This window comes from Enoplosus armatus, chromosome 24 (assembly GCF_043641665.1).
Source record: "Enoplosus armatus isolate fEnoArm2 chromosome 24, fEnoArm2.hap1, whole genome shotgun sequence".
NCBI lineage: Eukaryota > Metazoa > Chordata > Actinopteri > Centrarchiformes > Enoplosidae > Enoplosus > Enoplosus armatus.
The window spans coordinates 11,356,289-11,372,274 of record NC_092203.1 but is presented as its reverse complement, the minus strand read 5'-3'; the positions used below and the strand labels follow the sequence as shown (position 1 = coordinate 11,372,274).

The 15,986-nt window shown below is 43.2% G+C and overlaps 1 protein-coding gene across 3 annotated transcripts; it reads left to right on the top strand.

Moving 5' to 3' along the window:
* Positions 1 to 800: 800 nt before the first annotated feature.
* Positions 801 to 13,445, top strand: nhej1 (nonhomologous end-joining factor 1). 3 transcript variants are annotated; one of them, XM_070930440.1, is made up of 9 exons: positions 801 to 856; positions 1,737 to 1,889; positions 2,292 to 2,506; positions 2,588 to 2,809; positions 3,069 to 3,207; positions 3,510 to 3,568; positions 12,111 to 12,288; positions 12,399 to 12,502; positions 12,834 to 13,445. In XM_070930440.1, exons 3-9 carry the CDS (start codon positions 2,321 to 2,323, stop codon positions 12,909 to 12,911), a joined length of 966 nt encoding a protein of 321 aa, XP_070786541.1. In that variant the 5' UTR covers positions 801 to 856; positions 1,737 to 1,889; positions 2,292 to 2,320; the 3' UTR covers positions 12,912 to 13,445. The 3 variants fall into 3 exon arrangements, with proteins under 3 accessions (XP_070786541.1, XP_070786542.1, XP_070786543.1); XM_070930441.1 differs by lacking the exon at positions 801 to 856 and adding an exon at positions 1,039 to 1,127; XM_070930442.1 differs by lacking the exon at positions 801 to 856 and adding an exon at positions 1,299 to 1,336.
* Positions 13,446 to 15,986: the final 2,541 nt, after the last annotated feature.

The following is a 15,986-nucleotide window of genomic DNA, read 5'->3' as shown; positions in this document are numbered from 1 at the left end:
TCGTATTGCAGATGTTTTTAATTTTTGTGATCAGCAGAAATAAATCACTTCTCATCGTTTTTCATTGTAAATTAATAATATCAAACTTCATTTATACAGCACTTTTCAAAACAAAGTTACAAAGTGCTTCACATGGTTTAGCATCCTGATTAAAACAGGATTATTATCCAGAACTAACTTTCTCAAAGCAAATCTATTCAAATGTTATCAACAGGCACAGATGTGAGCAGGAAGTTTCCATCAACCATCTACCAAAGGCGAGGGGATTTTTTTCTGTTTAGCAAATATCCAATTGTTGATTTAAAATGTTTGATGTCTTATTCTGGCATCACTGGTTGTCACATTCGTATTATATATTGAAAAATATATAATACACAAATCATGTCAGACATTACATATAGTGTAACTAATCGATTTTAGACTTGTCTGTTGGAGTCTTGATTTCCCATCACATAGATATTACCCAAGTAGTATAAGTTGTTATGATTTTTAAAAATACCAGTTTGATTCCTGTTAATACTGACTCATGGTATTAATGGTATTAATCTTAATCAGATTCACTACGTCTAAAATGACTATAAAGGTATAAAAGTAGTATTTAATGAGACAAAAACAAAGCTTTTGAATGTTTTACCAGAAGCTTTAATTTTGAAAACCCAAAACACTCAGTTACACAGAACAGAACTGATTATGACGATTATTACTATTACTATAGTTACTCATATTTGTATTATTGTTATTATTATGATTATTACTATAATAAGCGGAACCTTTGAAATACGCTGTTGTCCGTCGGTGTAGGAATCCTTAACTGTCAACAGGAACCGGCAGAGAAGCAGCATCGCTTGTTGCTAACGTTGGTAGTTTTAATGTACTAATTCTCTTGTTTTCTTAATTTGAAAATGTCTCCAGGTTTGTTATAAGCTTGAACATATAATTATATTAGACAAAGTCCACAACGACAGAAAAAGAAGCAGTTAGCCCGCTAACTTCCCTTCTCACCGTCTTTTGCCTTGAATTAGCTGGCAAAACTGGCAATTTATAACTGACAGTGGTCGTATTTGCGTTAGCGATATAGTCGTATAGTTGACGAATAGCTTCTACAAATGACATCATGGTTTAGCTTGGTAAGCTAACGTTATCACATAACTATATTTTGTTATTAGTAAGGGAGCTTTATAATTCAGAGATTTGTAAATTGCGTTTGGTGTGAGTTTACCAACTTTTGAATACAGAAGACATATCAACCAATACCCGGACTGTGTCCTTTTTCGGCTGTTTTCCCTGCCTCCGCCCACCACAGTTTACCCAGTGGATTACATGTATCATTTAAAAAGTAGGCATTTTGCAATACGTATTGCTTATTGTACTGGATAGATGGTCGCCGAATTACAAAAATAGCTTCTGTCGAGGTAGACACGGTTTAAAATAATACGGTAACTCGGACACGTGCTGAGAAGGAAGGGAATTTTAAATTCAGATATTTATCAATGGAGTTTGGTGTGACGTTCTTCGCTTACAGGCGAGAACGGAGCGTGTCAGGTCTACATCCTCTCCTGATACCCTCTAACCGCTGGCATCCGTGTTCAGCTGTGTATGGCTGTATATTGTAGTCATAAAGTTACTGATTTGGTATTTTTGCGATTTCCAAATTGGCATGAGTCAACCTCTGAAATGTGCACGGCGTTTCAAATGGCGACTGACGAGAAATACCTCGTTTTATTCCCCGAAAACAGCCCCATTACAGGTCAGAAGAGAGGAGCCGGTAACCCGCAGGAGCTGCCACTGCGGTCTCCCTCCTGCAAGGTGGTGATTATGTGGCTGGGACGGCGTCTGTAACGCGGCTTTAACAGATCTCAGTCCAGGCTTTGGGGGCGCATTCCTTGGAGGTGAGTGATGAAGAAAACAGGTTTGATAAAAAAGAAAATTACACCGTTTTTGGGGTGTGTCATTGGTATCCACTTCCAGGAACCATCCTTCAACATTCAGGAGCTTCTACCTGTTTTGACCCACAATGTAGAACTGCCAAATGGGTGAAAATATCAGTGTGGGATCTGTGGGCTCCACTGGGGATGCCAGCTGGAGTGATTCGTAGTATAACATATAGCATGAATAAGCAGGAGTAAAAAAAAATTTGTCTTAGAATTGAATTGCAGTACAGGATCATCTATATTGCTCTGTGATTGGATGTTTTTTACTGAAATGCACCTTGGGAGTAGTTGACTTCTTTTCTTCCGTTTTTATGTTCACAGACTTTTTATCAAAACCTTTAATCTCTCCTTTCTGTTTAGTCTGTTTGGTATCTTGTTTCTGGGCCGTGATGGAGGCCAGTGGAGCCCCGACTGAGGTCCTCCTGCAGCAGCCCTGGCTTCCTGTTAGCTTCAGCAGCTGCCAGCTGCTAGCCAAGAGCTGGTTTGGGGAAACAGCGTACCACGTCCTGTTGACAGACATGCATTGTGTGTGGGAGGAGAGGATGGACTCTGCAGCCATCCAGAAGAGAGCAAAGGTACACGCAACACTGAGTAAATGGTTAATTAATCAATTAAGCCATTCTTTTGATAAATAAACCCAGTTTTCTTCATCCCAGGAGCTGAACAGACGTTTGCAAGCTCAAGTCAAAGCTTTCTTCTCTCACCTGTGTGAGGTGGTTCAGCCCTGTCTGTCAGGAAGTGACAGGCGACCCGACGGCAAAGCCCAGATTTCCCTGACACGACAGGAGGACGGCAACATCAGCATGAAGCTGAAGAGTGAGCTGGCAGGGATGCCCTTCTACTGGGAGTTTCACTGCACCCCCGCCCCCGTCACTGTGGTACGGTCCACTTTTCAGATTTGAACTTTTTAGTAGACAAGTGGATGAGGCTATGAACTGGTGATATTTTGTTTTGATTTAAACCATAAAAGGACTTCTGATTTGAAGTGAATTTGGGACATATTTTCAAATCAAACAGTGTAAAACAAAATCCCAAAAGTGGATTTTAAGAACAGATAAGACGCTGTGAGTCCAGATATAAACACGATCGGTTAAAACCCTTGTCCTCCCTCTGACAGTATCTTGTGTGTGTTGTCAGGTGTGTGTTCAGCTGGTGCGCCCCCTGCTGGCAATGAGCCACCTGCTGCAGCGGCAAGTGGAGCAGCTCGGAGGTCTGCTGGCGAGGAAGGACGCAGAGATCCAGGACTACAGAGAGAACGGAGCCACACTCAGCAGAGGTACACACACACACACATACAGTAACATGACATAGTTAACAAAAGGTTAAAAACATATCAACGGATGCTCATCGTTTAAAATGACAAATGTTTTCAGCAGTTTTTTAACAGACCTAAACAGGTGAAAGTTATTTAATCAACTTGTGACCCCTCAGATTTGTCATGGGACCTCATGGGGGGTCCTGACCACCAGGTGACCCACATGGTTCTCGTGAAGGTTTAACTGTCGTGTGGCAGACAGTGAAGAGGGTTAATGTTTTATAACATGTTCATAATTCAAATGTGTGTGTGTTTGAACCCAGAGCGGCTGCAGACGGACGTTTTTGAGGAGCAAAGCTACAGAGAGGACTTCATGTCAAAGGTGAGAGGTCAGCGACACACTCACACACACACACACACACACACACACACACACACCACAGTCCTTGCAGCCTGTTGTTTGGGCCTGTTTTTACCGTCCTCTCCGCTCCGTCCCTGATCGTTAACCAGCTGTGGCGAGCGCGGCAGGAACCACATGATAAAACACTGCGGCCGCTGGAACAGCCGGTGCTCTCTCCGCCTGAAACACGAGCCGCCATGACACGCTTTCAAGTCGCTGTGTGTTACTGTCAGCCAATCAGGACGAGGCGAGGGGAGTTTTTACATTTTGTGTGTGGAAGTGTGTTTACTGTATTCAGGTGGGGAATTTCTCATCTCTGACTTTGTTGAACCCCGACTCTACTCAGAGTCTGTCTGTCTGTCTGTCTGATTGACTGACTGGGCATTTCAGATCCACATGTGGAATTTTCAAGGGGTGTCTATGTGCTCCCTGTTTGTCTGTTTTTACACCTTTATTTCATTTGCAGTTCAGTTTTTGTTCGATGACAGTCTTTGTTGTAGTTTTCATTTAGTTTAGTCTCAAGTCTCCAGTTTTTGGTCATTTTCAGATCTTTAGAGCTGCAGCATTATTATATTTTCTGTTAATCGGGTTATGAATTACGTAAGACGACTAAAATATAAAGTACTTTATGCTAACAATCCCACAATGCAATGCTCTGCATGGTCAGCTGTCAGCGATGAAAATGATTAAGATTGGTGCCTGAAGTGCCTGAAATCTCAGTCGACTCCTGTGGCTTCACCTGCGGTAACCAGAGATGACAAACAAACACAAACAGAGCTCACATCAGTGTCCATCGTGTACATGCCACCGTTAAACTCACTACAAGGTAGCGAGAGACAGTCCCATAAACTGTTGTAAAACTATTCTGTCATGACTCCAGACAGCTAATGTAGCAGCTTTCATCCACATGACTTTTATACGGAAAATATTAAAATAATAATATATTATGTGCGTTTAAAAAAATCTATTGTGAGATTTCTCCATAAAAATTAAAACTAAAATTAGCTGAACTTCTGACGCCCTTTTGTTCTTCAAGCTTCTCTGGAAAAGAGACTTATTGTTTCAGAAATGTCAAACCTGATTTCATGTGAAGGTCAAGGAATTTTTAAAGGTGAACAAAAACTTTTCCTCCATTGGTCACTTTACAGGAAAACACCGCAGTACAATTCACAGTTTGTTTGGCTCCTCAGTTGCATCATTTGGTGGTTTTCAGAGAGGAAACCAGTGTGTTTGTTGATGTTGTTTGTCTAAAAGGACAAACCAGGAAAGAATCTTTCTTTAGGTGGTGGAAACAGTCCAGCTCAGGTACGGAGACTCATGGAAAGTTACATCAGGGTCACAGTGGCGGCTCTGTTTTCTGCTTTTTGGTGATCACATCCTTGGACTGAGAGGGTGAGCGGACAGTCTGAGACTGAAGAAGATGAAGAAGAAGAGGAAGAAGAAGAAGAAGAATGCTGTAGTGGATCAAAGTCTTCTTACTTGTGGCAAATTCCACCGGGCTGCGATGAGGCCGCCTCCAGACCAAAGTCCAAACTGAAATAAAACTTGTCTGGGAAAAATGTTACCGGGACGCTTCAAAGGGAGAATCACACACTGGATGGACTGATGGTGTGTGTGTGTGTGTGTGTGTGTGTGTGAGTGAATCAGAGAAAGGGTGAAGGCGTTTGGCGTGTGTGTGTAGTATTTATCTATCAGGGCAGGGCCTTTGCTATGCTTGTGTGTGTGTTTGTAGCGTCTTGTGTTTGTGTCTCTGTCTGTCCGTCTCCACGGCGACGTTCACCATGCAGGTCTTCGTGCCATTTCTGGTCTGATTATTTTAACATATCTGTTATAAATGTACCTGATTTGAGCGCTTAAATCATTAGTCAATTAATGAATAAGTCGATTGACAGAAAACAATCTTGATAATCGATGAATAAATTCAGTTAACAACAACATTTTGTTAACTTTGGATAGAGACAGGCTAGCTGTTTCCCCCTGTTTCCAGTCTTTATGCTAAGCTAAGCTAACCAGGTTTCATATTTACTGCACAGACATGAAAGTGGTATTCATCAAAGCCAATAAGCCTATTTCCCAAAATGTTCCTTTTAAAATTGAGTCTGTAAATGCTCAATTAGACAGATCAGAGCCACGGGTACGACACAGAGTCTGCATGTGTCACACTCGGCTTCAGTTTCGGCTTCAGTTTCAGCTTCAGTTTTTCTTCCTTGAACTTGAACTTCTTTGACATTTACACAGTTATTTACGTTCCTGGTGCCAACAGAGAGCAGAGCAGACCAATATCTTCAAAACATCTTCTGCCTCATCACCCCCTCTTTCACCATCTCCACAAGTGGAGTGTGTGTGTGTGTGCGCCATTTGTGGCCTTCGTTCCCACACCAAGGGGAGTGAAGGGCAGAGGGACAGTGAAAGAGAGACGATGATGACAGGAGCAGGAGCTTTTATTTTCTACTGCAGCTTTCCATGAAAGCCCCTCCCCAGCCCGCCACCACACAAACACCCCACCCAGCTCAGGTCAACATTTACATGGGTGGAATTAGCATGCGCTTCCCACTGATACACACACACACACACACACACACACACACACACACACACACACACACACACACAGGGATTTAACTTGGGCACAGGCTAAAGCTGGTCATGGAGCTGAAGGATGAAAAAAAAAGTTCAAATCCTTTTAGGATCACATCAGCTTCCCCTAGGACCTAAATTTGGAGTGTGTGTGTGTGTGTGTGTGTGTGTGTGTGTGTGTGTATGGTAGCAGCAGCAGCAGCAGCTCATGACCTGACAGAGGGGAGTGTCTGTTTGTCCACACAGAGCAGGCTGTGACGCATGCTTTTGGTTTTTCAGAACTGAGTGTTGCTGTGTGTGTCACTGAGGCTGTTTTTGTTTTAATCTTTATGTCTAAATACGTGTGTGTGTGTGTGTGTGTGTGTGTCAGGGTGACGCATGCTCCGTATTTCCCGGCGCAGCGAGTTGTGCAGCAGCAGCAGGCAGCGTCACAGTTGTCAGCTCTGAATTGAATTGTCACCGTTTGGGAACGTCGCCCACTTCCTGTTTCATGAGACGGCGGCTTCACAGCTCCACGGCAACCGCGCTGCAGTATAACGACATCTGGCAATTAGTGGCCACTTCTGACCAAAACACCTCACTTGAGCTGCTCAGAATCACATAATTGAGCCAAAATGTTGCCTTCCTGCGTTGTTGGCTTCCAAATTTGGCGTTCCTTACTCCAAATTTCCTGCTTTTCTTGCTTAAATTGAAGGTTTTTCTGGTCTGGTTTTGTGTTGAGTGAGCTTAAAACTGCTCAAAAACAAAACGAGAATCAATAAGAAACTATTTCTTTCTTCTTTACAGTGTAAAGATGTGCAGTTTTCCATCTCCAGTAAAAACGCCTGTAATGATTATGTGCTCAAACGGGTGAAGAAATTATCCTTAAATGCTACGTAGCTCTCCACGTGAAGCCCTGCGCTGGCACAACAGGAGGAGTCAAATCCTAATATCTGTTTGCTTCAACCAGAGGCTCTAAGTTAAGAGCAGGGCAGGAAACGTACGTTTTTTCATCCACTCACCACAGCGTCTGATGGATTCCAAAATACACACTTTGACTCTGAGCAGCCGAACAGGAAGAATGAAGAGCAGCTGCAGATATTGATTGTTAAATGAAGAAGGGAAGTCCAAAAACACAACTGGAAGCCCCTTGATTGCAAAAAATCGAACAATTTATTTCTATTTCCAATGCAAAAACAAATGAAGTGATGAGGGACTGCACCCACATATGAAGATCTATTTGCATTTCTGTATTATTAATGCACTAATCTAATCTAAAATAACCTTAGATAATGAATGGTATTTGCATCCTTACTGTTTATTGTCTTTTCCTCCAGGGTCTTACTAAAATATAGTAATTACACACCATCAACTTTTTCATGAAAAACATGAAGCAAACAATGAGCATTCTGGGAATTTCCCCTCAGGGGTCAGTGGATCTTGTAATGGCATATGTGACACTGTAATCAGTGTTAAGGGACCGAGAATGAAGGAAGCTAGTGAAGGAAGAGAGTGGAGGAAGGTTGGAAAGGTGGCCTCTCCTCTTCTTCTAAGTCTCTCCCACTCTTCTCCTCAGTAAATCATTGATCTTCTTCATTGATCTTTATCGCACATACCTGAGGAATTCAGGGCCTGGGTGGTAAGAAGGCGAGGCTCCAGAGGGGAGTTGATATGAGCGAGGGGTGCACACATCGGCATGAGAGTGATGTTGAACTCAGAATATTTCACTTCCTGGCTAAATACTGATCAGCAGATCAAGTCATATATACTGTATATATTTTCCTCCTTTTTTGGGCTTTTCAGCACAAATGTATGTAAAGAGTGCTGGTTGTCTACCTGCAGAGCTCAGTGTTTACTGACCAGTGTGTTTCTGATGTATTTACTCAGCTCCTTCCGTACAGTCAAAGACATCTGTTTATGTGTGGTTTGTACAGTCTTTGTAGTTTCGCTCATCTTCGGGTTTCAACCAGTTAATATTAGAAACACGAGTATCTTTTAAAGATGAGTCTAGAGTGACAGAATGGAAGCAACTTAAAAAGATGTGTTTCTGATTCTGTACCTGATGAAGAGCCACTTTATCAAAAATAATAGTATTTGACTGTGTTGTGGTTCTTTTGAGAGATGTAGTGTAGTTTACAGTTTTTGGACTCAGCAGAAAATAATCATCAGCTTCAGCACAAACTGTTTGTAAAGAGTAACAAAACAAAACCATCTTCATAGAGTATAGATCCTCCTCCTCCTGTGCCCTCTGTCAGTTGCGCACAGTTTCCACAGGGTTGTCCCCGGTCTGGGTCTGTAATTAGGCCCTCTGTGGCCTGGCTGCTCCCCATCTTCAGCTGCTGGCCGCTGGGCCGAGCCCCAGCCTGGACCGGCCAAGTGCGGCGTCCCGCAAAGACATCATGAGACTGTGAGCAACAAGAGAGCAGAAACACAAAACACGGCTGCAGCGCTTGTCGGCACGTGAACACGCTGGGCGCAATACTGTATTTTATTTGTGACACTTAACACTTCCTGTTACAGCAGCACGATGCAGGGGGCGTTCACCAGCCACAAACAAATATTACTGACAGAAGATGGATTTTCAGTATCAGGAGGTCACAGGTCAAACGAGAAACGTTTGAGATTTTAAAGCTGATATTGATATTTGAGTGATATGTTAGATGACCATCCTTTTTTGGCTTGGGTTTTTTTTTTTCAAAACTTAGATATGATGTGAAATTTTTATGGCCGATACCAATAATCATATTAAAGTATTAAAAAGAGAAAAATCTTATAGTATGTTGACTGATTTTCCTTCTTTGCTTTAAAGAGTGACAGCAAATTGAGCTCAACGGCTGAAAGAGTTCCTGAGTGGACACGTTAGAACTAGTAGTAAATGTGTTTTGTTTCTTTCACGAGTAGACAAAACTTAGTGGACAGAAAAAATGTGACTTTATTACATATTGTACCCAAAGTTTAAACCAGTTCTTGTCATGACGAACAAAACCGAATTAGAAACAGTCTGTTTGCCTCGCGGTGGTTGATTATTGTGACCGTTAATGGGACGTCAGGCACCTTTTGGCTCAGATTAGCAGCTCTCTGTGTGTCATCACCCTGAAGGGAGACATGAGGACAGCAGACGAGGTCAGAGGAGAGGTGAGAGGTAAATGGCGTGAAGGTGGCGTCAGAGCAGAGAGGATCCTGGGAGAGGCTGATGTACTGAAACACACGGTGAAGACATCACCTTTCTGTTTACTCGGCTTCACATGTTTCTGCTTACGTCACTTCAGTGTTTTCTAGTCATGTTAAATCATTGAATTGCTCCTTTTATTTTGAGTCGTCTTCCTTTATCAAAACCTGCCAACATTACCCACAATGCAACTCTAGTTCAAGTGTGTTATGCTCGTAGCATAATGTAGCCTGGAGCCTCTAGCCTGCAGCGGGCTACAGCTTGTGGGAGTGAGGATTCAAACGTTTGCTCCTTTCTAACTGACTTACTGACGCACCTGAGCAGCCTAGAGTTCTTGGTACTCAAAGGATTTCAACACTCTTAAATGCGGCTTTTTTTCCAAGGGTTAAGGTTGGTTTGGTTTGTGTGTGCTGAATTTAATTCTTGAAACTCAACCTTGTAATTAGGCTGAGGGAATCTCTGTGAATCGGCCAACTTGGAGCTCAAATCAGTGCCTGAACAGATGGGACAGGATCTGGTTATAGTTGGAGCTCTTGAATAGTTTGTTGCACCTGATTACAGTAACTATAGCTGTGTGCTCCACATCTTACCACTCCAGGTCTTGTCTCAACCTTGTAACTCTCTTCCAACATCACTCGTCCTTGAGCAGTTTCATCCTCCAGTTTTTTTCCGAGGACGTGACCTCGAGTCCTCGGGGTTCAAATGGAAAGCGACAGGATTCGGGGCGGAAAGCTGAGGTCACACCGAGAGAAAACCAGGTCGAGAGGAATAAGGGAGAGTAAACATGAGGTGCGCTGCAGAGACGAGGATGAGGGAAAGTGAGTGTGAGACTCTCCGGCACCAGAACCCCCACCTGAAAAACAACAGCAGCAGCAGCAACTCGTCTAAAATCAGAGCTGTTTACCTGCTAATAATAGAGAAACACCAACACGCTGCCAACGTCCTCTCATCACCTTCCCCACACATGATGCTTTGCTGTGGGGCAGGAGGCGGAGCTTGGAGGTGTGGCCTCCAGGTGAGCGCTCCTCCTCCCGTCTGCCTCGTCTCCTCTGTTGTCGGAGGACTTTGTTCTGTTACAAGAACAAGGTGGAACTTTCCGGAACGTTACTCAGCTCGACAAAACAGATGAGAGGTTATTGACCTGCTGTAATCACCTTTTTATTCCTCGTCTGGCGTTTCCTTTCTGGGCAGCAGCAGCAGATAACAAGCCGCTCGCCGCTGTGGCCATGTTTGTTTCTTTCCTAAAATACATACGTATGGAAGCCCATAAACAAAAATAAGATTAAAAAAAATACTTGTGATAAATCTACATTTTGATTTGGTGATAATTTAGTATCTCAGAGTTTCATTTGTTAAGTTAAAATGTTCTCTCAAACTCACTATCTCATTACTTCGACTTAGTGTCTCAGATTTTTGACCTAGTGGGCCTTATTTTTGGTATTTTCCTGACCTTGAAATTCACTTTGGTATGTTGGTGTATTTATTAATCACCACCCTCCAATTTATTTTCCACTTGCTCTTTGCACTGCAGCCCAAGACCACTTTACCACTTTGCGCCGGTCGTTGTCCTTGCACAGTTAAAATAGGGCCCACTATCTCATCATTCTGACTCGCCATCAGTATTTTTATTTTTACCACACAACTTTTCATCCATTTCTTTTCCTGGCACAAATAGGCTTCCGTAGAGAGTAGATCACATAAGACAGTTGATTCTTGCACTTCGGAGTCGGATCCAACAAATTGAGCTCAACATTTCTGATCAAATAATCTGAAGTGAGCTGGCAGCCAGTGAGAGGAGGGGAAGGTGAATAAAAAAAGAGAATAAGGTGGGCTTTCTGCTGCTTTCTCTCCGTCTCGGCACATTGGTTTCTCTGTGCCCAAAGCAGAACTAAGCCTCACCAGAGCATTTACATTTATTTTTACGATATTTAAACAAACAAATAACAAAAATAAATCAATGCAAAACCTCGAAACCTGACCAAAGTGTGTTTAGGAGCCCCTCTGCCCTGACAGCGAGCAGGAGACCACCAATTTCTCCCGGTCAATATTTGAGGAGCTAATTTGGAGAGTTTGTCCTCTCCATTGGGGGAGAAAAAAAAAGAAGGATTTAGTGAATAGCGAGTGTTTTTCTACGCTTCGACCGTGCGTTTGCATAATGTCGCAGGAGTTTACACGCACCCTTATCTGTCAGGCTTGTGGTTGACGGAGTGTGTGTGTTTCAGTTGTTCCTGCTCGCTGCTCTACCTGCGGTCAGCTGTGCCAATAATGCAGCTTTGATTAGAGGCTTATCGCAGCCCCAGCACACCCTGCATCACACCTCGGACATGTGACTCCCACAGCAGGGCCATAAAACAAACATACCCAAAGCACCAAGCTGCTTAAAAGGACACTTTCATGTTTTAAGTTCACGCACCTGATTGTTTCATCTTTATTGAAGATTAAAAACTGAGCAGCTGGACTAAAACCTCAAATGTAAATGCAGTTAAGAAAGTCAGACTTAGTGCAGTATTAAAACACACAGACAAGGAACTGACTGATACCAACATACAGGGTCATTCTGGATCATTCTGGTTTATTACAACCTTCATTTCTATCAGTAATAATAATAATGTAGTACTCATCAAGGTCACGTCTAACATCTGGGATGAAATTACTAAGAAGAAGAAGAAGAACAGTGATTCCCACCCAGAGGGTAGAAGGAAAGATGGTGGAGTACTTTGGTGGTAACTCTACACATTTGTGTTCCGGAGGAAAGTAAATGACAATAAGACCCAAATTGTCTGTTTGTGTTCCCATCAGGCCCTTCCTCTGCTGCGTTCTGAACAGCAGGACGCTCTGGGCTTCGACGCCGACCTCCAGCACCTGTACGCAGCCATCGTCGCCCACGGAAACACGCGGAAACGCAAACTGTCTGAGGAACGCTCTGTTGAGGAGGACCAGCCGTCCGCTGAAGAACCAGACCTCACTTCATCTCTAGGTTTGTTTGACTTGAAGTCTAGAAAGCTCCCTGCTGGCTACTTGAATGTCAGGAAATGTTTAATTCACACTTTTTGAGTGTATTTGAGCGTCTGTGTCTTCGTCCTTCAGGTGGATCTATCAGCAGTGAAGCAGGTGAGGCCAGAGAGCAGAACCACAACAGGCAGGTGGCCGCCGCTGGAGCCAAGATGGCCGACAGGCCCAAAGTACAACAGGTACAGCGGGGAGACGACATCAGCCTTTATCTACAAAACTTTCTATATAACGGATTGATTATTACATATTCACCTTTTATCATCATCCACTGACTGTAAAATGGAATATTGTGGTTGTTTTTACATTTAATGGCTTTTAACATAACATAGATTTTGTATAGTGCCTTTTTCAAACAATGTTAATGAACCTCTTATTTTATATAAGTCTGATTTTACAAACATATAAAAGATATAAGAGATAAATAACATTATAATAACAGCATTATAAGATAAATACTGGTATAAAAAAACAGTGTAAGAGATACTAAAAACAAATGTCCGTCCTCTACAGTCTCTACCGGTCACGTCCGACCCTGCAGAGCGACCGTCCTCCAAACCAAAGAAGAAGAAAGTCGGACTGTTCAGATGAGCCTGAGCAGTAGGACACACACACACACACACACACACACACACAGATGCCAATTAAGAACGTCATTCGAAAAAGTGCTTCTTTTTTTTCTCCATTTGAAGCATTTCTCCACCATCTTTAAAACCATCTCATATTTTTTATTTTAAAAATTTTGAAGAAGGGCGCTTTTATTGTTTGAGACACTGAAACTGGTTTTAATAAGGGTTTAGATTTTAGATTTTTAGATTAAAAATGTAATTAAATAAACCAAATGTCCTGTTTCTTCTGGATTTTGTGAGGTTTTAGGGGAGTAAAACAAGCTGTCGATTCAAGATGTAAATATGATTATGATCGCTGTTTTTGTCCGTTATTAACAAAATCAACTGCAGGAAATGGTCAAAATATTGGACGACATTTTGTAAGTTGAGATTTTAAACTCAAAGCAACCATAAACTGAACATGTTTCTGCCTTTCGAGTGTTGAGGGATTTTTGTTATTTGATCTTCTTTAACAGTCATTGTCACTTTTATTAAAATTGAATCAAGAAAATAATAATGTAGTTTTCTCTTTGTTTGCAAGCATCCAGATCTTTTTCCTTTTGTTTGAAAACCACCGAATCATCTGTGTGTGTCTAAAGATTCACTTTGAAGTAATTTCTCTCTTCCTGAGCTCCGACGGAGGGGGAATAATGAGCTGACGGCGGTCGATAGAGCAGCCCCTCTCCTTTTTCGGAGCACAGTGAGATGTTGACTCAAGGTGTTGCAGCATCTCGGGAATGCTATTGAAGTTTTAGTTGAAAAGTCACTGTTTGTCTGCAGGATTTCAAGAGTTTGTGTGTGAGAAACGTTTCTGTAAAGTGGCGTCATGTTAACTGGAAAGGCAGAGTCCCTTACTTGCCTGCTGATTTACTGGTCGTGTTCCGAATCATTTCCAGGAAAGAAGCTGGTCAATAACTGGAAATTGTGGGAAATCTGATTTAGGTTGCAGAATTGTAAAGAAAATTAAGTGTGTTCAGGTGCACTCACTCATTATTAAGAAATAACTTAAGTCCCCCAAGATCTAATGACATGATATTGTAGTTTTCTGAGATGGACACATCAGATTAGTCAGATTAGTCTTCGGCTCTGATTGGTCAGGGACTTCAGTTTTCCACTTGACAGCACCAACAGCAAATATATCCATGTGTAATCCAAGTTTTCTGATGTAGTGATTTCACGAAGGTGGGCGTCTAGTCTACACCCAGAGGTCTGATTGATTTGGTGTAATGCTCCTAACCCAAACGTAAGAGTTGCAGGTTACAGCTTCACTGAAATGAAATAAAGCATCATTCAACCTGAGTCAACGTCATCCAACATGTTGTTGTCAAACGAGGAGCCCCATTTTTAGACAATTTGTCCTGAAATCCCTTAAATGATAGAACATTCCTAATATCGCTTTGGGCCCCTGAAAACCCTACGAAAGGCCCCTGGATGTCCTCAGACCCCAGTTTGGCCTCCAGTGATGGAGGGTATGACATCAGCAGAGGGCTCAGCGGGCTCAGCAGCTGGGTGTTGGGTGTCGTGTCTCTGCTGGTGAAACCGGACCTTTACCCGACATAATTCACTGCAGCGAGCCTCTGCGTTATCCACAGCTGATCTCAGAGCGTCGGCCTGTCTGTCTGTCTGTCTGTCTGTCTAGTAATAATAGTATTTTATATTGTGATATTAATCTACAGATGGCTCACAAGTGACAGGAAAAACTATCATGAAGTTCATAAAAGTTCCCTTTTCAACTAAAACCCTTTAGTCCCAGGAACCATCATATCCGCTGCATGTAATGCTGCGTTCATGTCCTATAAGAGTTACTGTAATTACCAGTTTCCAACTTGTAAATGCTGTTTATGTCAACACCTGAGTTGTAATTACGACTGAGAAACTCCAATGTACACACGTTCAGCACTGCAGACCCTTCCCTGATAGTTCCTGGACCATTGGAAAGTTAAGCCAAGGAACGGGGACCTTTTTTAGACCCTGGTTCCTTTCAGTGGAAATGCAGGTTGCAAGTTCCTGAGTTCCTCAAAGGGTTCCGTGTCACCTGGGAAAGTTCCTGCCATGAAATTAGAACCGTGAGAGCCTCTAGAACAGCTTCAATCTGCATTTATGTTCACTACACTCATTATTTTCATCAAATTCCTGGAAGTTCAATTGATAAATGAAAGAGAGGAACAGAAATAAACCAGAATGCTTTCAGTCAGATGGTATTTCTCCGCCTGAGGACATCTGCGTCTCACCGCTGCTCTCTGTTCCAGCGCGTCCTCTACAGTTTAAGGCATTAAGTAGCAGAAGTTCACGTCCATTCTCCGGTGGGTTGTTAAAGGGGAGCTCTAGACTCATTTAGATTGAGAAGCTGAAATGTTTTGAGGGGGGGTCCTTGACGTCACTATAAAGCGTCTGCACAGGGGGAAAACGGTGCTTCCTCACCTACAGCTCAGACTGTTATGTCATTCTGTAATGAATCTAAAATCTTACAGAGGAGGGGTGAGACACTTTTGGAGCGCAGGTCACAACGCGCGCACCTGCGCTTCTGCTCGTGCGTTAACTTAAAGACGAGGGTCCAAAGGACAGAGTAAGCGCGCGCCAGCCCGGACAGTCTCGTGGCTCGGTGTTTGTCTGTCTTCTTGGCTGACAATAAACAGATGAAGGCGGCCGCGGGGCCTGTGCCACCCCGATGGGAGGAGAGGACGGAGCAGAGGGCAGGTCCAGCAGGGCGCGGTCTTCTTCTTCTCCCGCGGCACCTCATCTGTACTGTAGTAGGATCTCTTCCATTTCCATTTCTGCCAACAGCCCTGCGCCACAGGGACGCATTGAGAACAAACCCGAGAGGCAGAAACCGCTGCGGGGACACCCTTTGACCGCCGTGCCCAACAGGCGCAGCCAGACTACGCACCGCGCGCCTCCGTGTCTGTCTGTAGGCCTTTTCTCACAGCTTCGACACAGAGAGACAGCTTTGAACCTGCCTGCCAAGATAAACTCACCTCGCCTATTTATGCCCCTGCCTCGGCGTGCACTCGGGACAGGAGAGTGTCAGCAGCTCAGAGGACAGGTCCAGGTCTTTCCA